The sequence below is a fragment of the Bufo gargarizans genome, chromosome 4 (assembly GCF_014858855.1).
Source record: "Bufo gargarizans isolate SCDJY-AF-19 chromosome 4, ASM1485885v1, whole genome shotgun sequence".
Lineage (NCBI taxonomy): Eukaryota > Metazoa > Chordata > Amphibia > Anura > Bufonidae > Bufo > Bufo gargarizans.
The window spans coordinates 454,706,783-454,729,550 of NC_058083.1; the positions used below are offsets into that span (position 1 = coordinate 454,706,783).

Consider the following 22,768-nt stretch of genomic DNA (forward strand, 5'->3'; position numbering starts at 1 on the left):
CCACCAATGAGAGGAGGGAGGAGAAGAGGAGCTGTGGCCGCTTCTGCCACCAATGAGAGGGAGGAAGGAGAAGAGGAGCTGTGGCCGCTGCTGCCACCAATGAGACGAGAAAGGAGAAGAGGAGCTGTGGCCACTGTGCCACCAATGAGAGGGAGGAAGGGGAAGAGGAGCTGTGGCAACTGCGCCACCAATGAAGATAACTCATTAATTCATACACAGGAGGCGGGAGCTGGCTGCAGAGTCACATAGCCTGCTCCAGATCTCTATGACAAGTAGTTGTGATCTGCACCCCTCAGGTGCCCCCCCCCCACCCAAGCCCATCCTCAGTGGCAGCTCCCATCAGAGCCCCAGCAGTGTAAGCCTGGGGCTCCGATCAGTTACCATGGCGACCAGGACGCTCCTGAAGCTCTGGCTGCCATGGTAACCTCCCTGCTGCGGTGTGTACTATGCACAGGACAGCAGGGAGAGTGTGAGGTCCTATTCACCCTGATAGAGCTCTGTCAGGGTGCATAGGACAAGGGTTCTAGTCCCTAAGAGGGTTAAAAGTTAGTAAACACCCCCCCCCCCGTGCCGCTGCTGCCACCAATGAGAGGAGGGAGGAGAAGAGGAGCTGTGGCCGCTGCTGCCACCAATGAGAGGAGGGAGGAGAAGAGGAGCTGTGGCCGTTGCTACCACCAATGAGAGGAGGGAGGAGAAGAGGAGCTGTGGCCACTGCGCCACCAATGAGAGGAGGAAGGAGAAGAGGAGCTGTGGCCGCTTCTGCCACCAATGAGAGGAGGAAGGAGAAGAGGAGCTGTGGCCGCTGCTACCACCAATGAGAGGAGGGAGGAGAAGAGGAGCTGTGGCTGCTGCTGCCACCAATGAGAGAAGGGAGGAGAAGAGGAGCTGTGGCCACTGCGCCACCAATGAGAGGAGGGAGGAGAAGAGGAGCTGTGGCCACTGCGCCACCAATGAGAGGGAGGAAGGAGAAGAGGAGCTGTGGCCGCTACCACCAATGAGAGGAGGGAGGAGTTGTGGCCACTGTGCCACCAATGAGAGGGAGAAAGGAGAAGAGGAGCTGTGGCCACTGTGCCACCAATGAGAGGGAGAAAGGAGAAGAGGAGCTGTGGCCGCTGCTACCACCAATGAGAGGAGGGAGAAGAGGAGTTGTGGCCACTGCGCCACCAATGAGAGGAGGGAGGAGAAGAGGAGCTGTGGCCACTGCGCCACCAATGAGAGGAGGGAGGAGCTGTGGCCACTGCGCCACCAATGAGAGGAGGGAGGAGAAGAGGAGCTGTGGCCACTGTGCCACCAATGAGAGGGAGGAAGGAGAAGAGGAGCTGTGGCCACTGCACCACCAATGTCTAATACTGGGGTTGGGGGTTGTTGGGGCACACTGCGCCACCAATGAAGATAACTCTCATTAATTCATACACAGGAGGCGGGAGCTGGCTGCAGAGTCACATAGCCTGCTCCAGATCTCTATGACAAGTAGCTGTGATCTGCACCCCTCAGGTGCCCCCCCCACCCAAGCCCCTCCTCAGTGGCAGCTCCCATCAGAGCCCCAGCAGTGTAAGCCTGGGGCTCCGATCAGTTACCATGGCGACCAGGACGCTCCTGAAGCTCTGGCTGCCATGGTAACCTCCCTGCTGCGGTGTGTACTATGCACAGGACAGCAGGGAGAGTGTGAGGTCCTAGTGACCCTGATAGAGCTCTGTCAGGGTGCATAGGACAAGGGTTCTAGTCCCTAAGAGGGTTAAAAGTTAGTAAATAAAAATAAAAATACACGTTAACATCAAAAATGAAAATTCACAGATTAGCCCGGTACTGTATATAATATCTACAGTCGCGGCCAAAAGTTTTGAGAATGACACAAATATTAGTTTTCACAACGTTTGCTGCTAAACTGCTTTTAGATCTTTGTCTCAGTTGTTTCTGTGATGTAGTGAAATATAATTAGTGGGTTTTTGTTTGTCCACCCGCCTCTTGAGGATTGACCACAAGTTCTCAATGGGATTAAGATCTGGGGAGTTTCAAGGCCATGGACCCAAAATATCAACGTTTTGGTCCCCGAGCCACTTAGTGATCACTTTTGCCTTATGGCACGGAGCTCCATCGTGCTGGAAAATGCATTGTTCTTCACCAAACTGTTGTTGGATTGTTGGAAGAAGTGGCTGTTGGAGGGTGTTTTGGTGCCATTCTTTATTCATGGCTGTGTTTTGGGGCAGAATTGTGGGTGAGCCCACTCCCTTGGATGAGAAGCAACCCCAGACATGAATGGTCTCAGGATGCTTTACTGGTGGCATGACACAGGACTGATGGTAGCGCTCACCTTTTCTTCTCCGGACAAGCCTTTTTCCTGATGCCCCAAACAATTGGAAAGAGGCTTCATCGGAGAATATGACTTTGCCCCAGTCCTCAGCAGTCCATTCACCATATTTTCTGCAGAAGATCAATCTGTCCCTGATGTTTTTTTGGAGAGAAGTGGCTTCTTTGCTGCCCTTCTTGACACCAGGCCATCTTCCAAAAGTCTTCACCTCACTGTGCGTGCAGATGCGCTCACACCTGCCTGCTGCCATTCCTGAGCAAGCGCTGCACTGGTGGCACTCCGATCCCGCAGCTGAATCCTCTTTAGGAGACCATGCTGGACTTTCCTGGACGCCCTGAAGCCTTCTTAACAAGAATTGAACCTCTTTCCTTGAAGTTCTTGATGATCCTATAAATTGTTGATTGAGGTGCAATCTTAGTAGCCACAATATCCTTGCCTGTGAAGCCATTCTTATGCAACGCAATGATGGCTGCACGCGTTTCTTTGCAGGTCACCATGGTTAACAATGGAAGAACAATGATTTCAAGCATCACCCTCCTTTTAACAGGTCAAGTCTGCCATTTTAACCCAATCAGCCTGACATAATGATCTCCAGCCTTGTGCTCGTCAACATTCTCACCTGAGTAACAAGACGATTACCGAAATGATCTCAGCAGGTCCTTTAATGACAGCAATGAAATGCAGTGGAAATTTTTTTTTGGGATTAAGTTAATTTTCATGGCAAATAAGGACTATGCATTTCATCTGATCCCTCTTCATAACACTCTGGAGTAGATGCAAATTGCTATTAGAAAAACTTAAAAGGGATTCTGTCATCAGATTTTACCCCTATAACCTAAAAATATCCTCATGTCCGGCCTAAGAAGAAGAATCCTAAGCTGGCCTTATTAAACCTCACTGAGGCTCTATTTGTCCAAAAAACTGGTTTTTATAACCTGCCAATCACTTACTTAAGGTGCCCAAGGGGAGGTCCGTTAATACAGGGTGCCCGTCCGCACCCCTCACCGTCCGGTGCCCAGCGCAGTCTTCCGTCTTCATCGCCGCCTTCTACAGCTCAGCGCCGCCTCTGCAATCCTCCCGTCCCTTTGCCAGATCCCGCGCCTGCGCACTAGGCTCGGCCTGATGCGCCCGTGCGGACTCCTGGCAGCGGCTTCATTGAGCAAAGTGCGCATGCGCCGGCGTGATGCGCACTTCGCTCAACCCTAAAATGACCTGCAGATTGGCTGAGCTTAGCGCGCAGGCGCGGTATCTGGCAGAGGGACGGGGAGGATTGCTGAGGCGGTGCTGAGCTGTAGAAGGCGGCGCTGAAGACAGGGAAGGCCGCGATGAAGACGGAAGGCAGCGAGGGGTGCGGACGGGCACCCTGTATTAACGGACCTCCCCTTGGGCACCTTAAGTAAGTGATTGGCAGGTTATAAAAACCTGTTTTTTGGACAAATAGAGCCTCAGTGAGGTTTAATAAGGCCAGCTTAGGATTCTTCTTCTTAGTCCGGACATGAGGATATCTTTAGGTTATAGGGGTAAAATCTGATGACAGAATCCCTTTAAGCAGCAACTTTTCCAATATTTATGTAATTCTCAAAACTTTTCGCCACGACTGTATATAATTTCTACAGTCCCCCTACCCCAGTACTGTATATAATATCTACAGACCGACTACCCCGGTACTGTATGTAATATCTTCAGACCGATTACCCCGGTACTGTATGTAATATCTACAGACCGACTACCCCGGTACTGTATGTAATATCTTCAGACCGATTACCCCGGTACTGTATGTAATATCTACAGACCGATTACCCCGGTACTGTATGTAATATCTACAGACCGATTACCCCGGTACTGTATGTAATATCTACAGACCCCCCTATACAGACCCCATTGTACATAATTATAGACTCGTCGACACTGAAATTCCAGTAACAGGACGGAAAAGCTTTAACGTTCTGTAAATCCAGGAAGGAGCCAGTGTTACTAAGATCTGCAGATGATGACATTTTCAGCACCTAGCTCCAATCTGTGAGATGTGGGAGGGGCATAAAAGCCAGATTGAAAACAGTCTTTTTAGCAACATGAGACCTCCCAGTTATCACCACTTGTCACACACAGGGGACAGGCTGAGCTGAGAGGCCTCGGTTCATCACTCCGGCAGATCGCTCCGTGCCGAGGCCAAGATGTCAGCTCTGGTTAAGAGTGTGTGTGTCCCAGTGGTCAGGAGAACAATGACCTGGAATGACAGGAAGAGGAGCAGAGAGAAGAACCTGTGCAGGACACATCGTCTAATCTGAAGAATGGTGCCTAATGATCCTTTCTGTACTACAAGTGAAAGTGGCACATCCCAAGCCTAGGGCAGCAAACAAACCACCTGAAGGCATCTGCACGACACTGGACATCCAGCTACAGATGTCCACTGACCTCACACCACCACTCTCATAGGCCATTATGGTGCACAGCAAGACGGCAATGGAGGCTGGAATGGAGGTCTGTACTCTTCAGGGATGAGACGCTTTTACCTTGGATTCAGTGATTACTGAAGATTGGTCTTGAGACCGTGCGGGTAACGCCATAAGGAGGTCTTCACAAGGGAAAGTTACACTGGTCCTACTCTCAGGATCTTAGGGTCAGGTAGTATAATATATGGTAGCCGGAGCACTCTCATTCAGGTACCAACAGCTCGGGTTACGGTGATTTCGTCATGGATCCAGTGGTCCGGCCATTTCTCCACAATGCCAGGCCGCATGTTGCTTGTGCTACTGTGGGCAGCCTGTGTGGCCTAGACGTGTTAACGTGGCCTGTGGTGTCTCTGGACTTGTCTTGCATTGAGCACATCTGGCACGTCATTGGTCGGCAATTGTAGGTTCAGCTGCCAGCAGTGGATCTTGATGATCTGCGTGCCCATATGCATTCGGGCAGCAGGACAATCCTTAGACCATTAATAACCTCAGCTGACACAGCGCCCGCCCGGTGCAGCACTGATCGCATACAGCAGACGCTGCGCACATCTGGTGCAGCACTGAGTGGCAACCTTCTACAGACCACAGGATGGAGCTCTACTGTACACGGCAGTCGGTCAGGGCTGCAGTGAAAAACACCCTAATGGAAAACTGAAGAACCCCAATCAATGGGAACCACTGGATCTGTCCGCACGGCGTTACAGGATCACACTGTCTGCAGTCTATGCAATCAGTACATAAAGGGTTCGAAGAGGTCTAACCCCAGAGGTGACCTCATATATACAGCTCTGACTTGCCTTACCTTCAGAACGAGTGACCTTTTGGAGGTGGTCAGAATGTTCTCCACTTTGCGGGACAGATCCTCCAGGAGAAAGTCAAGCTCTGCCGGCCCCAGCTGCACCACTTCTGTAGCCTGCAGGACACAGAATGAATGGTGCTGAGTTTGCAGCCGCCCGCAGGCTGTGACTGCACCAGAATCAGGAGGCAGACCTTTACCTTTGTACACATGTTAGAATCCAGCAGTGAGCGCGTGACGAGGCCGCTCTGGAGAACCGTGAACACGTGGACATCCAGCTCCCTAAAGAATGGCCGGTAACTGCACAGGCTGACGCAGGGCCTGCTGTTCTCATCCTTGTCCTGAAAAACATGGAGATTGAAGACCTCAGCAACAGAGAGGGACCCAAAACCTCCTACTTACAGAGCTGGACTACCTTCTCCAACTGGCTCTTCTGAGTCTCTAGCGGCTCCTCAGTCTGCGAGGCTTCTGTGGACAAGTTCTTCCCATCCCCCAGTGGACGCTTCTTTCCTTAAGTATCAGAAATGCAGCAATGAGCCCGAGCTCTGGGACAAGATGGCCGCTCTCGCACTGCACCCTCATTCTGAACAGAGGCATCACCCCAAAGGTAAAGAGCAAGTCATCACAACCCTTCTCACCCGTCATTAGCCGCTCAGTAAGAATCCACAGCCCACCCTGTCAGGAAGAAGAGCCAAGATGATTGGAGACCTCCCCACCCAGTCAGGAAGAAGAGCCAAGATGATTGGAGACCTCCCCACCCAGTCAGGAAGAAGAGCCAAGATGATTGGAGACCTCCCCACCCAGTCAGGAAGAAGAGCCAAGATGATTGGAGACCTCCCCGCCCAGTCAGGAAGAAGAGCCAAGATGATTGGAGACCTCCCCGCCCAGTCAGGAAGAAGAGCCAAGATGATTGGAGACCTCCCCGCCCAGTCAGGAAGAAGAGCCAAGATGATTGGAGACCTCCCCGCCCAGTCAGGAAGAAGAGCCAAGATGATTGGAGACCTCCCCGCCCAGTCAGGAAGAAGAGCCAAGATGATTGGAGACCTCCCCGCCCAGTCAGGAAGAAGAGCCAAGATGATTGGACACCTCCCCGCCCAGTCAGGAAGAAGAGCCAAGATGATTGGACACCTCCCCGCCCAGTCAGGAAGAAGAGCCAAGATGATTGGACACCTCCCCGCCCAGTCAGGAAGAAGAGCCAAGATGATTGGACACCTCCCCGCCCAGTCAGGAAAAAAAGCCAAGATGATTGGAGACCTCCCCGCCCAGTCAGGAAGAAGAGCCAAGATGATTGGAGACCTCCCCGCCCAGTCAGTAAGAAGAGCCAAGATGATTGGAGACCTCCCCGCCCAGTCAGGAAGAAGAGCCAAGATGATTGGACACCACCCTGCCCCCCATTGATAGTACCCCTCTTAGTCTTCTTCACAGCAGTAACAGCAGGTAATGCAGGAGGTGGCCCCTCAATCTGATCACAGTCAAAACGGGCACAAGGTGGAACATAACCGGCACAAGCTGAAGAAAAACAAAATGAATGTGAGTGACCCCAAATCCCCCATATGTGACTCCCACACCCACCATGCTGATCACCAGGAGGCAGTATTATAGTGGTTATATTCCTGTACATAGGAGCAGTATTATAGCAGTTATATTCTTGTACATAGGAGCAGTATTATAGTAGTTATATTCTTGTACATAGGAGCAGTATTATAGTAGTTATATTCTTGTACATAGGAGCAGTATTATAGTAGTTATATTCTTGTACATAGGAGCAGTATTATAGTAGTTATATTCTTGTACATAGGAGGCAGTATTATAGTAGTTATATTCCTGTACATAGGAGCAGTATTATAGCAGTTATATTCTTATACATAGGAGGCAGTATTATAGTAGTTATATTCCTGTACATAGGAGCAGTATTATAGCAGTTATATTCCTGTACATAGGAGCAGTATTATAGCAGTTATATTCTTGTACATAGGAGCAGTATTATAGCAGTTATATTCTTGTACATAGGGGGCAGTATTATAGCAGTTATATTCCTGTACATAGGAGCAGTATTATAGCAGTTATATTCTTGTACATAGGAGCAGTATTATAGCAGTTATATTCTTGTACATAGGGGGCAGTATTATAGTAGTTATATTCCTGTACATAGGAGCAGTATTATAGCAGTTATATTCTTGTACATAGGAGGCAGTATTATACCAGTTATATTCTTGTACATAGGAGGCAGTATTATAGTAGTTATATTCCTGTACATAGGAGCAGTATTATAGTAGTTATATTCCTGTACATAGGAGCAGTATTATAGTAGTTATATTCCTGTACATAGCAGCAGTATTATAGTAGTTATATTCTTGTACATAGGAGCAGTATTATAGTAGTTATATTCTTGTACATAGGAGCAGTATTATAGCAGTTATATTCCTGTACATAGGAGCAGTATTATAGCAGTTATATTCTTGTACATAGGAGGCAGTATTATAGCAGTTATATTCTTGTACATAGGAGGCAGTATTATAGTAGTTATATTCCTGTACATAGGAGCAGTATTATAGTAGTTATATTCTTGTACATAGGAGCAGTATTATAGTAGTTATATTCCTGTACATAGGAGCAGTATTATAGTAGTTATATTCCTGTACATAGGAGGCAGTATTATAGCAGTTATATTCTTGTACATAGGAGGCAGTATTATAGTAGTTATATTCTTGTACATAGGAGGCAGTATTATAGTAGTTATATTCTTGTACATAGGAGGCAGTATTATAGTAGATATATTCTTGTACATAGGAGGCAGTATTATAGTAGTTATATTCCTGTACATAGGAGCAGTATTATAGTAGTTATATTCTTGTACATAGGAGCAGTATTATAGTAGTTATATTCTTGTACACAGGAGCAGTATTATAGTAGTTATATTCTTGTACATAGGAGGCAGTATTATAGTAATTATATTCTTGTACGTAGGAGGCAGTATTATAGTAGTTATATTCTTGTACATAGGAGCAGTATTATAGTAGTTATATCCTATTATAGAAGGATATAACCGAGTCCGGAGTAGTAAAAAGACTACGCTTTAAACTCTTGATCTATACGCTTTAAACTCTTGATCTATACATTCCAGTTATGTCTAAAGGGGTTGTGACATAACTGGAATGTATAACCTATGCACAGGAGTGGTGACAAACACCTGATGACTTTGGGCCCCACCATGTGGACCCCCACTGATCACGAGAAGGGGAGTCACAAAACCCAATTCCTCATCACCGCACAACGGCAGTGAGGAGGCGTTGGGATGGCAGTCAAGCATGCACCGTGCTGTCTGTGGGGCTGATGGATGTAGCCGAGCGCTGTACTTGTGACAGGGTAATAAGTGTCCGTTGTGACACAACCCCTTTAAGTGGAAATACAGGTCTGACCGCAGACATTAGTCACACTCTGAAATGTAGGAAGGTAGACAGGCAATACCAGGCAGACACTTCTCCAGGATGGATCGCAGCCATGTGATGTTCTGAAGACGGCTCAGCACCTTCCCCTTCATGTCGGCGTTTGGTTGCTTACAGAAGGCGTTGACTACCTGCAGGGAAGAGCTCAGTGTCAATCAGGAGGTCGCAGCCATTGGTGGAACACATGGCAGCTTCATGACATTCACCTCTATAAACCAGTTGATGGCCAGAAAGAGCAGCGAGCACAGGAACTCCCGTTCTTGCTTGGTCAGAGAATCAATCTTGTCGATGACGTCTAGATCTGTAAGGTACAGCGGGCAGCCTTCGGAGACACAATGCATGATGGATCAGAGAACAATTCTCCAAGCGGGGGGCTTGGAAGACAAACTCCTCTAAAGAAAAAAAATCCAAACCCAAAAAGTAGACTAAATTGTTTCACAACCACTAGTGGTCGATGAAAAGTCCAGAGGGATCTTCAACTTATCCCGGTACAAGTTAGAACAGAATGAACTGGCTCCGCCGAGTAAGGGACTCCCATTCCGCCCCGCCGAGTAAGGGACTCCCATTCCGCCCCGCCGAGTAAGGGACTCCCATTCCGCCCCGCCGAGTAAGGGACTCCCATTCCGCCCCGCCGAGTAAGGGACTCCCATTCCGCCCCGCCGAGTAAGGGACTCCCATTCCGCCCCGCCGAGTAAGGGACTCCCATTCCGCCCCGCCGAGTAAGGGACTCCCATTCCGCCCCGCCGAGTAAGGGACTCCCATTCCGCCCCGCCGATAAACCTGATCTGTTTTAACTCTTTGTAGACCTGAACCAATGTATAGGTAAACTTACACTTAGACGTCACTTTGCCCACAAACCCTTACACTGAGTAGATGGTAATGAACCTCCAGTTCCCTCTACTTCTCCTAATGTAGAAACACAATTACCAGTCTCATCTGAATTCCATCCTATCCCCGCCAATGTTAAGGGAACATTGTAATTTTATCCACTTGAAAGTAGGGTCCACATATTGAATGCAGTTTTAACATGGTCATGAATGACTTGTCTTTGGTAACACTTCCTTAAATATGAATACAAATAGAAGTAATCACACTGAGAACCCCAGAAGAAATGACTTAAACTGGGGAGAATGTTCGGCTCGGAGGAACTTTATGGAAAATAAAAAATAAAATATAGTGATAAAAAGTGCGGATAAAAGGAGGAGGTATAGTCATTATGGAGGCCGACTATCGGATCAAAACTACTATAAAATCATAAGAGGACACAAAGATCTGTAAAAAAATAAAAAAAATTCAATCTTTGAACCAGTTGATTTAGGATGCGAGCAAACAATTAATCGATAAAAAAAAAATAAGAACTTTTTTGAAAATCCCACACCGATCCCCCTCATGATTCTATTTTCTACCAAAAATCCATAAATCTCTTGTCAATCCCCCTGGTAGACCAATTATTTCCGGGATAGGCTACAGAAATATATTCCCACACTTCCCTCCTATCTTAGGGTACTTTCACACTAGCGGCAGGACGGATCTGCCGCTATTTCGCCGTACTGCCAGACTGCCGCTCCATCCCCATTGACTATAATGGGGACAGGGGCGGAGGTCCGAGTTATAGTCAATGGGGACGGAGCGGCAGTACGGCAGTACGGCGAAATAGCAGCAGGACGAATCCGACAGGGTGAACAGCCTACCGCTAGTGTGAAAGCAGCCTTAGAGACACTTCCCACCTTATTCAGTTCCTTGACAGGGGAAGATGACTACATGTGGGGGACACCGGACGTCTCCTATGTACAGAGATATTAAACATGACCCAGGGATCACAGCTGTAACATACTCTCATGCCGAAATCTCAAAGTTTATTTTTTAAGCCAATTTCACACTTCGCCATAATTACTTTGTATTCCACGACACCCATTATATCCAGATAAATGGCACTGCGATGGGGACAACATTTGCCCCATCATATGCCAACCTTTTTATGAGTGTCTGGAGAGAAATTTAGGTTATTACTACACCCTGAAATCTAATTGACACTATTTTTGTATGGCAAGGAGGGGCAGATGAGCTCAATTCATTAATCTAACGATTGGAACCTATCCGTTTGAGATCTACAGCTCATCGTTCACGACAGGAAGATTTCCACCAAGACTCATTTTATAAGCGTCGATGCCAATAGCTCCCTGGATTCCAACAGTCATCATCAGAAATGGGAACGCAACATTCCATTTAGCCAAATGAAGCCAATTAGGAGAAGTTGCTCTGATGACAATGAGGAGCTAAATCGGGATTTTGAAAGATAGAGTTAAGGATCAGGGTACCCAAAAAGACTTATAGAGGAATCTACAAAAATAATCCTCAAAGTTTCCCAAAAGGAAAGTCTTTTACTGCGCGGCAGCAACAAAAAGAAATCTAAAGAAAATGGGTCACAAAATTAAATGTATCGGCGTAGTCCGATTACTAGATTTAACTCCCAACACACCTTCATTAGAAACACCCTGGCAAACCCAAAATTCCTATCTCAAAAAATTAGCATATCATGAAAAGGTTCTCTAAACGAGCTATTAACCTAATCATCTGAATCAGCTAATTAACTCTAAACACCTGCAAAAGATTCCTGAGGCTTTTAAAAACTCCCAGCCTGGTTCATTACTCAAAACCGCAATCATGGGTCAGACTGCCGCCCTGACTGCTGTCCAGAAGGCCATCATTGACACCTCAAGCAGGAGGGTAAGACACAGAAAGAAATTTCTGACCGAATAGGCTGTTCCCAGAGCGCTGTATCAAGGCCCCTCAGTGGGAAGTCTGTGGGAAGGAAAAAGTGTGGCAGAAAACGCTGCACAACGAGAAGAGGTGACCGGACCCTGAGGAAGATTGTGGAGAAGGACCGATTCCAGACCTTGGGGGACCTGCGGAAGCAGTGGACTGAGTCTGGAGTAGAAACATCCAGAGCCCCCGTGTACAGGCGTGTGCAGGAAATGGGCTACAGGTGCCGCATTCCCCAGAAACAGCGGCAGAAGCGCCTGACCTGGGCTACAGAGAAGCAGCACTGGACTGTTGCAGGTCATTCGGAAATCAAGGTGCCAGAGTCTGGAGGAGACTGGGGAGAGGGAAATGCCAAAATGCCTGAAGTCCAGTGTCAGGTCCCCACAGTCAGTGATGGTCTGGGGGCCATGTCAGCTGCTGGTGTTGGTCCACTGTGTTTTATCAAGGGCAGGGGCAATGCAGCCGCTATCAGGAGATTGTGGAGCACTTCATGCTTCCATCTGCTGAAAAGCTTTATGGAGATGAAGATGTCATTTTTCAGCACGACCTGGCACCTGCTCACAGCGCCAACACCACTGGTAACTGGTTTACTGACCATGGTATTACTGGGCTCAACTGGCCTGCCAACTCTCCTGACCTGAACCCTATAGAGAATCTGTGGGATATTGGGAAGAGAAAGTGAGAGACGCAAGACCCAACACTCTGGATGAGCTTAAGGTCGCTATCGAAGCATCCTGGGCCTCCATAACACCTCAGCAGTGCCACAGGCTGATTGCCTCCATGCCACGCTGCATTGAAGCATCCTGGGCCTCCATAACACCGCAGCAGTGCCACAGGCTGATTGCCTCCATGCCACGCCGCATTGAAGCCTCCTGGGCCTCCATAACACCTCAGCAGTGCCACGGGCTGATTGCCTCCATGCCACGCCGCATTGAAGCAGTCATTTCTGCAAAAGGATTCCCGACCAAGTATTGAGTGCAGAACTGAACATAATTATTTGAAGGTTGAATTTTTTTGCATTAAAAACACTTTTCTTTTATTGGTCGGATGAAATATGCTAATTTTTTTAGATAGGAATTTTGGGTTTTCATGAGCTGTGGCCAAAATCATCAATATTACAACAATAAAAGGCTTGAACTACTTCAGTTGTGTGTAATGGATCTAAAATATATGAAAGTCTAATGTTTATCAGCACATTACAGAAAATAATGAACTTTATCGCAATATGCTATTTTTTTTTAGAAGGACCTGTATGTACATATACACACACCCCGTTATCTATGTATGTGAGGTATAATTATATATATACACACACACACACACATATAGAATATATCCTCTTTTAGCTATATGCACCCTTATGATGTAAAAAACAACATTGCTTACCGGTAATCGTTTTTCTCGATACCCATGACGGCACCCTGTGCGACTCAGGACCTCCCATCAGGACAGGAAACCTGAGAAGATAAAAAGGACACACCTCCACCTAACACCAGTGGAAGAAATACATTGTTCTCCGGGGAAAAGTGACAAAGGATTAAAGATCCCCATCTTTTTTTTATTTTTATCTATATTACTTCATATAGACCTGGCAAACGCTATATATTTATATGTCTACATGGGGAGGGAAATATCGGGTGCCGTCATGGGTATCGAGAAAAACGATTGCCGGTAAGCAATGTTTTCCCCTCACCCATGACGGCAGCCTGTGCGAGATAAACTATAAGTAGAACCTAGGGGGGGCCACAGCCTGAAGGACTTTTTCCCCGAAAAAGGCATCAGAATGGAGCTGCAATCTGTAATGTTTGAGAAAGGTATGGGGGGAGCTCCAGGTAGCCGCCCTGCAAATCTGAGCTAAAGACACATCAGCTCTTTCAGCCCATGAAGTAGACACTGCCCTAGTAGAATGGGCCCCAAAACCTGAAGGAGGGGGGAGACCCAAGGAAATATAAGCCCTAGCTATGGCCTTCTTCACCCATCTAGCAATAACCCCGCAGGATGCTTTTTTCCCCCTATTCCCTCCTAAATACTGGACCAGGAGGTTTTCGTCTTTTCTCCAAGGAGCCGTAACATCTAGGTAGACCAACAAGCATCTCTTAACATCCAGGCAATGAAACCTTTCTTCCGTGCTATTGGAGGGGTTAGGAAAAAAGGAAGGTAACACAATGTCCTGGCTCCTGTGAAAATCAGAGACAACCTTGGGAAGGAAAGAAGGCAGGGGCCTGATAACTATTTGGTTATCCTGGATGATAATATAAGGTGGATATGCAGAGAAGGCCTGGATCTCCGAGATCCTCCTAGCAGAGGTAATAGCCAGGAGGAAAGCCATTTTAATGGACAAGATGTCAATAGGGATCTCCAATAAGGGCTCAAAGGGTCTATCGGTTAGGGCCGTCAAGACCTTGTTCAGGTCCCAAGGAGGGGAAAGAGGTCTTACAGAAGGACGGATTCTGGCAGCGGCAGAAAGGAAACGTTTGACCCACGGGTGGATTGCTAATTGGAAGTCAAAAAAGTAGCTCAAAGCCGACACCTGTACTTTTAAGGTGGAGGCCTTGAGTCCCTTGTCTAAACCTGCTTGTAAAAAGTCTAAAATCTTAGGGATTTCTGGAGGACTAAAATGGATCAGGGCTAGAACCTAGAAAGGAAGAAAAGACATTCCAAACCCTATTATACTTCCTGGCTGTTGTAGCTTTTCTACTGCCTAGAAGGGTGGAAACAACTTTGCTAAAAAGCCCTCTCCTCAACCAGATATCCCTGTCAATCTCCATACTGCCAATTGAAGAATCCCCGGATTGGGATGCCATACGGGCCCCTGGGAAAGGAGATCCTCCCTTGGAGGGATCACCCAGGGGGGGCTTCTGGCTAGACTTAAGAGGGTGGAGTACCAGACTCTCTTGGGCCATTTTGGGGCTACCAGGATTATGGTGGCTCCTTCCCTCCGTACTTTCTTCAGCACCTGTGGAATTAGGGAAATAGGCGGGAAGGCATAGCCGAGTTCCTGGCTCCAGTCCTGAGCCAGACTGTCTACCGTTGTAGGATTCTCTGTGTAGTTTAGGGAGAAGAATCTCTCTGTCTTCCTGTTTTTCCGAGTGGCAAAGAGGTCTATAGTTGGGGTCCCAAACTTTGACACAATCTGGGAAAAAAATCTCCTCGTTCAGACTCCACTTTTCCTGACTGAGTTCTACTCGGCTTAGAAAGTCGGCCACAGTGTTCTCTTTCCCCTTCAGATGAATTGCGGACAGGACCAGGTTTCTGTCTTCTGCCATTTTGAAAATCTCCAAGAAGAGGAAGATTAGGGATGGTACCTTTGTTCCGCCCTGATGATTTATACAGGCCACTGTCGTTGAATTGTCCGAGTAAAAGACCAACTTTTTGTTTGAGACATCTGGAACTGCCACCTTTAGGACTCTTTCTACTGCTTTGAGCTCCTTGTAATTTGACGTGCAGTCCCGGGTTCTTAAATCCCATCTTCCCTGCCAGTATTTTCCATCTGAGTGAGCTCCCCAACCCCACGGACTGTCGTCTGTCGTTATCAGTATGGGCTCTACCAAGGCATTCCTGACGAAAGGTTCTTCTCGGACGTCCACCACAGGAGAGAATACCTTGCTCTGGAGGAGAGATTACATTTTTCCTTTAGTGTTTGTGGGAGACCATTCCAATTCTTTAAGATATCCGACTGTAACGGTCTTGTGTGGATCTGAGCAAACGGTACGGCGGGAATTGTAGCCGTCAGGTGCCCCAGTACTGCCATCGCCTCTCTGATCGAACATCGGAAGGACCGGAAAAGGAACCAAACATGTTCTATTGTTGAGGACACTTTCTTCTGAGGGAGGAATGTCTTCTGAGCCGTGGAATCTAGCTGCATTCCTAAAAAGGTGCAAATTTGAGAAGGGGTTAGACAAGACTTCTCCTGATTCATCTTCCACCCCAGATCCTTCAACAGAGAGCACACCAGGACAAGTTCTGTCTGTAACTGCTCCCTTGTCTGGGCTACGAACAAAAAATCGTCCAGATAGGGTACTAATACTACCCCAGACAATCGAAGGAATGCCACCATCTCCGCCACAACCTTGGTGAAAATTCTCGGGGCTTGAGAGACCCCAAACGGGAGGGCCCTGTATTGTAGGTGCAGAAGTTGGCCCCTTACTTGAACAGCCGTTCTTAAATACTTTTGGGAGGAAGAGTGAATTGGGATGTGATAATAGGCATCCTCTAGGTCTATACTTGCCATCCAGCAATCTTTGTATAACAGGTCTATAGTTGTCTTTATAGTTTCCATCCGGAACTTCTTGTATCTCAGGAACTTGTTTAGACGCTTCAGGTTCAGAATCATCCGAAAGGACCCATTGAGTTTCTTTATTAAAGAAGAGTGGAGAGTAAAACCCCTTGCCCTCCTCCTTCTTCGGAACTTGGCAAACAACTCCTTTGTCCAATAATAACTGAACCTCTGCCTCTAAAACTGTGGACTTTAGAGGATCTTTCGGAGTTGGAGTGCAGGTGAAAAAAAACTTGGGGATAGGAGCGGAACTCCAACCTGAATCCCTCTGCTATCCCTCCCAAAACCCACTTGTTTTGGGTGACGTTCGACCAAGCCGGGAGAAAAGCAGAGTCTTCCCCCAACCTGGAGATTGGCGTCATTGCTTGTCCTTTGGTTTGTTATCCTGGGATTTAAAAAGGAAGCCGCTAGTTTTTCTTTGAAACCTATCCCTCTCTTTCCTATCGTATGGCTTGCCCCTCTGTCTTCTAAAACCCTGCTGGGGTTTACGAAAAAAGGGGTTCTTCTGAGGGACAGGAAATCCTCTTTTCTTGTCGGATGCCTTCTCCAAGATGTCGTCTAGAGAGGACCCTAACAACCTATCGCCCTCACACGGAAGGGCACAGAGTCTGGCCTTAGACCCCTGGTCACCCTTCCAGGATCTAAGCCAAATGGCTCTTCTTGCCGCATTTGTCATGGCTGAGGATTTGGCGGCAAAGAGCATAACATCCGTAGATGCATCAGTTAAAAAATCCGCCGCTTTTTTGCGAAGGTGGGAAGAGAAGCTAAGATTTCTTCTCTAGGCATTTTCTCTTTAAGATGTGCCTCTAGCTGTTCAATCCATAGTCTCAGGGACCGGGATACCCAAGTGGCTGCAACTGCAGGTCCAAGACAAGTAGCAGAAGTTTCCCACGCCCGTTTTAGAAATATGTCTGCTTTTTTATCTAACGGGTCCGAAAGACAACCCAGATCATCAAAGGGGAGGGCAATCTCTTTGCCATCTTAGCGACTGGAGCATCTACCGTAGGGGCCTTATCCCAGCTTGAGGAGACCTTTTCCTCATAAGGATATTTCCTTTTCACAGAGGAGGGTAAGAAGAATTTCCTGTCAGGATTTTTCCACTCTCTTGAAATAATTGCCTGCATGTTTTCATGATGCTTTTTAGGGCCTAACGCCTGGAAGGCCTGGTCCGCAACCGATCTGGTCTGCTTGATGTCTTCCAACTGCATGGTTGCTCTGACCGCTTTTAGTAACGGCTGTGTATCTTCAGGGGAAAAGAAGGATCTCCCTGAATAATCTTCGTCCGAGGAGTCCGAATTACTAGAAAATAGCTGCCCGGATTCTCCGTCATCGTCGGATGAGTCCATCTCTATACTGTCGTACTCTGTGTCTTTCCCTGGTTTATCTGGGGACCTGGCACGGCTTTTACTAAATGCCTTGATTATAGACTTCATGGATCTAGTAAGGGTCTGGGATTGCTCCGCTACCAGTTTATCTATACACGCTGAGCATAACGCCTTCTGATAAGATGCAGATAGGGACGTTTTACATTCCGCACACTCTCTGTGTTCTGTCTTGGAAGATGACTTTTTAGGTGGCTTAGGGATCTAAAAATCAATCATATAAAACACTACATTAGTAAATAAAAGGAACGATCTCACCCATAATGAAAGTTTTTCCTTTTACCCGTCCTCAGGACCAGTACCGGACTAGCAGGCCTCAAGGGTTCCTGGGGTTCAGCGCGTCCCTCTGTAGGCTCCGACATGCTTGTGGAGCAGGATCACTATATCAGCAGATCCAAAATTGTGCCCCCGCTGGCTGCCTGAACCTGCCGCCGCATTTATAGTTTAAAAGACGCGCCCCGGCACTCTACTTCCGGGTCCTGCGCGCCGGGAGAAGCCCCCCGCCACGTCATCTGTGAAAGACGGCCCCGCGCATGCGCACGGATGCGATCTTGGAATCGGGTAGAGCATGGGGAGCCGCCTGAACACTGCCACAGCGGCTCCCCGCAGGACCGGAGAGAGTGCAGGCGCAGGCAGACTTGTGGGAGCGGCTTCCGGCACGGCCACAGAACTACCGCTCCCCAGGGATAGGTCTTCCCACGGCTCTAGCCACAGACCTTCCTCAGCGCTGGTGCTTCTTTTGAGGTATGTCTTCCTGCAGCGAGCTGCGCTGCTTCTCAGGATCTCCCATCCGGAGGACAGGAAAACTGAACTGGTGTTAGGTGGAGGTGTGTCCTTTTTATCTTCTCAGGTTTCCTGTCCTGATGGGAGGTCCTGAGTCGCACAGGGTGCCGTCATGGGTGAGGGGAAAAATCTATCAATTTGTATCCTTATATAAGGAATTATACATCTTTTTGATATTCCACCTACCATCGACTTCTATTAACACAATGTTTGTTTCTCATCTTATGTTAAATATATATTATTAACATTCTCTGCATGGATCAGCTGGCGTGCTCCGCACATCTTTTCACGCGCGTTCCACCCTAACCCTACATGTGTCCCACCCTGGAGCGCACAGTACCGGATGTGACGTCCTAACCAGCGTCACTTCTGGTCCTCGGAGCCTCTAGCGCACATATACATGTGCGACTGGAAGCTACACACAATAAAAGTCCCCCATTAACAGTGGATATAAAAAGTCTACACGCCCCTGTTATAATGTCAGGTTTCTGTGATGTAAAAAAAAAAAAGAGAAATCATTTCAGAACTTTTTCCCCCTTTAATGTGACCTATAAACTGTACAACTCAATGGAAAAACAAACTGCAATCTTTTAGGTGGAAGGAAGAAAAGAAAAAACTAAAATAATGTGGTTGCATAAGTGTGCACACCCCCTTATAACTGGGGATGTAGCTGTGTTCAGAATTAACCCCCTCAGCCCCCCTAGCTTAAACCCCCTTAACCACCTCCGGACCGCCTAACGCAGATGTGCGGTCCGGAGGTGGCAGCGCTGCGCACAGCGACGCATATATACGCGTCATCTAGCGAGACGCGAGATTTCCTGTGAACGCGCGCACACAGGAACGGAAGGTAAGCGAGTGGATCTCCAGCATGCCAGCGGTGATCGTTCGCTGGCAGGCTGGAGATGTGATTTTTTTTTTAACCCCCAACAGGTATATTAGACGCTGTTTAGATAACCGCGTCTAATATACCTGCTACCTGGTCCTCTGGTGTCCCTTTTGTTTGGATCGACCACCAGAGGACACAGGTAGCTCAGTAAAGTCGCACCAAACACCACACTACACTACCCCCCCCCCCTGTCACTTATTAACCCCTTATGAACCACTGATCACCCATATAGACTCCCTGATCACCTCCGTCATTGATCACCCCCCTGTAAGGCTCCATTCAGACATCCGTATGATTTTTACGCATCCACTGATACATGGATCGGATCCGCAAAACACATGCGGATGTCTGAATGGAGCCTTACAGGGGGGTGATCAATGACAGGGGGGTGATCACGCATATAGACTTCCTGATCACTTCCCTGTCATTGATCACCACCCTGTCATTGATCACCCCCCTGTAAGGCTCCATTCAGACGTCCGTATGATTTTTACGGATCCGCTGATACATGGATCGGATCCGCAAAACACATGCGGACGTCTGAATGGAGCCTTACAGGGGGGTGATCAATGACAGAGGGGTGATCACCCATATAGACTCCCTGATCACCTCCGTCATTGATCACCCCCCTGTAAGGCTCCATTCAGACGTCCGTATGATTTTTACGGATCCACTGATACATGGATCGGATCCGCAAAACACATGCGGATGTCTGAATGGAGCCTTACAGGGGGGTGATCAATGACGGAGGTGATCAGGGAGTCTATATGGGTGATCACCCCTCTGTCATTGATCACCCCCCTGTAAGGCTCCATTCAGACGTCCGCATGTGTTTTGCGGATCCGATCCATGTATCAGTGGATCCGTAAAAAATCATACGGACGTCTGAATGGAGCCTTACAGGGGGGTGATCAATGACGGAGGTGATCAGGGAGTCTATATGGGTGATCACCCCTCTGTCATTGATCACCCCCCTGTAAGGCTCCATTCAGACGTCCGCATGTGTTTTGCAGATCCGATCCATGTATCCGTAAAAAATCATACGGATGTCTGAATGGAGCCTTACAGGGGGGTGATCAATGACAGGGGGGTGATCACCCCATATAGACTCCCTGATCACCCCCCCTGGTAAGGCTCCATTCAGACATTTTTTTGGGCACAAGTTAGCGGAAATTTTTTGTTTGTTTTTGTTTTTTCTTACTAAGTCTCATATTCCACTAACTTGTGTCAAAAAATAAAATCTCACATGCACTCGCCATACCCCTCACGGAATCCAAATGCGTAAAATTTTTTAGACATTTATATTCCAGACTTCTTTTCACGCTTTAGGGCCCCTAAAATGCCAGGGCAGTATAAATACCCCACATGTGACCCCATTTCGGAAAGAAGACACCCCAAGGTATTCCGTGAGGGGCATATTGAGTCCATGAAAGATTTAAATTTTTGTCCTAAGTTAGCGGAAAGGGAGACTTTGTAAGAAAATACAAAAAAAAAATCAATTTCCGCTAACTTGTGCCAAAAAAAATAAAAAATCTAGGAACTCGCCGTGCCCCTCACGGAATACCTTGGGGTGTCTTCTTTCCAAAATGGGGTCACTTGTGGGGTAGTTATACTGCCCTGGCATTTTAGGGGCCCAAATGTGTGAGAAGTACTTTGCAATCAAAATGTGTAAAAAATAGCCTGTGAAATCCGAAAGGTGCACTTTGGAATATGGGCCCCTTTGCCCACCTTGGCTGCAAAAAAGTGTCACACATGTGGTATCGCCGTACTCAGGAGAAGTTGGGCAATGTGTTTTGGGGGGTCATTTTACATATACCCATGCTGGGTGAGATAAATATCTTGGTCAAATGCCAACTTTGTATAAAAAAAATTGGAAAAGTAGGGAGATAATGGCGTGCACACCACACGTTGTAGAGGACCAATTTCTGACCGACCTGAACTGTGGAGGCCCATGGGGATGGGAATCTCTAGGGCACCTGAAGTGTTGCTGAGCGACCCCCCTAAGAGAACAAAGGACGACATATCTGCGCCAACAACCAGTACCAGAAGAGACGGGAGGATACAATATGGGAGCAGCCCCAGTATCCATATACCACTAGATGAAGAGTACCAGGCACCAATGGTAACGACTGTTGCCGCGGCCCACCTGTGAAGGAAGCCAAGGTATCTAGTGTCGTGGCTTAGTTGAATGAAAGCATGCATAGATGCTCAGTGATTTCCTGTTAGATGTAGAAGGGGGTAATGCCACGACTGTTGAATAGTATTCAGTGGTAGCGCAATCCTCCGTCAAGGAAGGGAGGTAGGGAGATAATCAGAACCGTAACCAACAGTAGTGTAATAACCTCCTCCATGGAGGAGGTAACACGTACTGTAAGCACTGCACTCAATGGAAGTGCAACTACTCCACCTATGAAGGGGAGAAAAATATATAGGAAGTACTGTATCCTGAGTTAGCGCAAGTACCTAACCTATGGCAGGAGGTAATGCACCCAGCAGGAATTGACCCCAATGGTAGAGAATTACACCCCTATGGAAGAGGATAATGCATATGAATAGTCCCGTACCCGGTGGGTAGAGAAATTCCTCCACCTATGTAAGGTGGTAATACTTACAGTAAACACTGCCACCCGCGATAAAGCCATAACGCCTCCTATGAGAGAGGCATAACGCCAGTACTGTACCCAGTGGAACAGCAAATCCGTCAACAACGGAAAGGGGGGACGCGAATGGCTGGCACTGACCAGTGCAAGTGCAGTCAGTCCACCTGTGGAAGGAGGGAATACAAAGGGTAAGTACTGTATCCAGTAGTAATGCAAATGGCGCCAAAAGGAAGGGGGCAATGCATACAATCAGTACTGCCGGTAGTATGGATGCAGTCTAAAGGATTCATATCAGAGTCCGCAGAACTGTCCTCTGTTCCCTCAGAACCAACCCCTGTCAGAAGGAAGGGTTCTGAATATCACCCTAATGAGGAAGGGTGGAGGTGCGGAGGAGACCGAGGAGGAAAGTGTCCTGCTCGTGCGCAGCTCTACCTCTCAGCATCTAGCCATGGCAGTTGCAGGCTGTGTCGGCGGTGATATAACCATCAAACCACCCAGGAGGTGGAATCGGCATCCCTACATGACCGCTCACAGGATTGTGTGGGCGGCACTCAATCAACCCACGACCCAGGAGGGTGGATTGGGAACTGCCAGAAGTCCTCCGTTGGATTGCGCATGTGGATTAACAACCAAATGACCCAAGAGCGTGGATTGGGAATCCATCAGCTGTGCTCACCTGGCTTTGTGCAGGTGGAGTATAATCAACCAAACGGCCTCAGCAGGCGGATTGGGAATCCTTCAGATGTGGTCCCCTGGATTTGTGCAGGTGGAGCATTATCAACCAAACGGCCCCGTAGGGCGGATTGGGAATCCTTCAGATGTGGTCCCCTGGATTTGTGCAGGTGGAGCATTATCAACCAAACGGCCCCGTAGGGCGGATTGGGAATCCTTCAGATGTGGTCCCCTGGATTTGTGCAGGTGGAGCATTATCAACCAAACGGCCCGTATGGCGGATTGGGAATCCCTCAGATGTGCTCCCTTGGATTTCACAGGTGGTGGCATATACCCCAGACGACCCAGAAGGGTGGTCTGGGAATTCTTCATGTGTGTATTCTCAACCAAACAGCCCCGGAAG

General features: G+C 47.9%; 1 protein-coding gene across 4 annotated transcripts in view; it reads right to left on the reverse strand.

Annotated features, from left to right (window-relative positions):
* FANCD2 (FA complementation group D2) overlaps positions 1 to 22,768 on the reverse strand; it is an 85,283-nt gene that overhangs the window by 16,775 nt on the left and 45,740 nt on the right. For all 4 annotated transcript variants that reach the window (XM_044290285.1, XM_044290287.1, XM_044290284.1 and 1 more), the window contains 6 exons: positions 9,210 to 9,325; positions 9,026 to 9,134; positions 6,962 to 7,066; positions 5,973 to 6,067; positions 5,758 to 5,898; positions 5,564 to 5,674 (listed from right to left, as the gene is read on the reverse strand). In XM_044290285.1, coding sequence (XP_044146220.1) covers positions 5,564 to 5,674; positions 5,758 to 5,898; positions 5,973 to 6,067; positions 6,962 to 7,066; positions 9,026 to 9,134; positions 9,210 to 9,325 — 677 coding nt within the window. The remainder of the gene's footprint in view (positions 1 to 5,563; positions 5,675 to 5,757; positions 5,899 to 5,972; positions 6,068 to 6,961; positions 7,067 to 9,025; positions 9,135 to 9,209; positions 9,326 to 22,768) is intronic.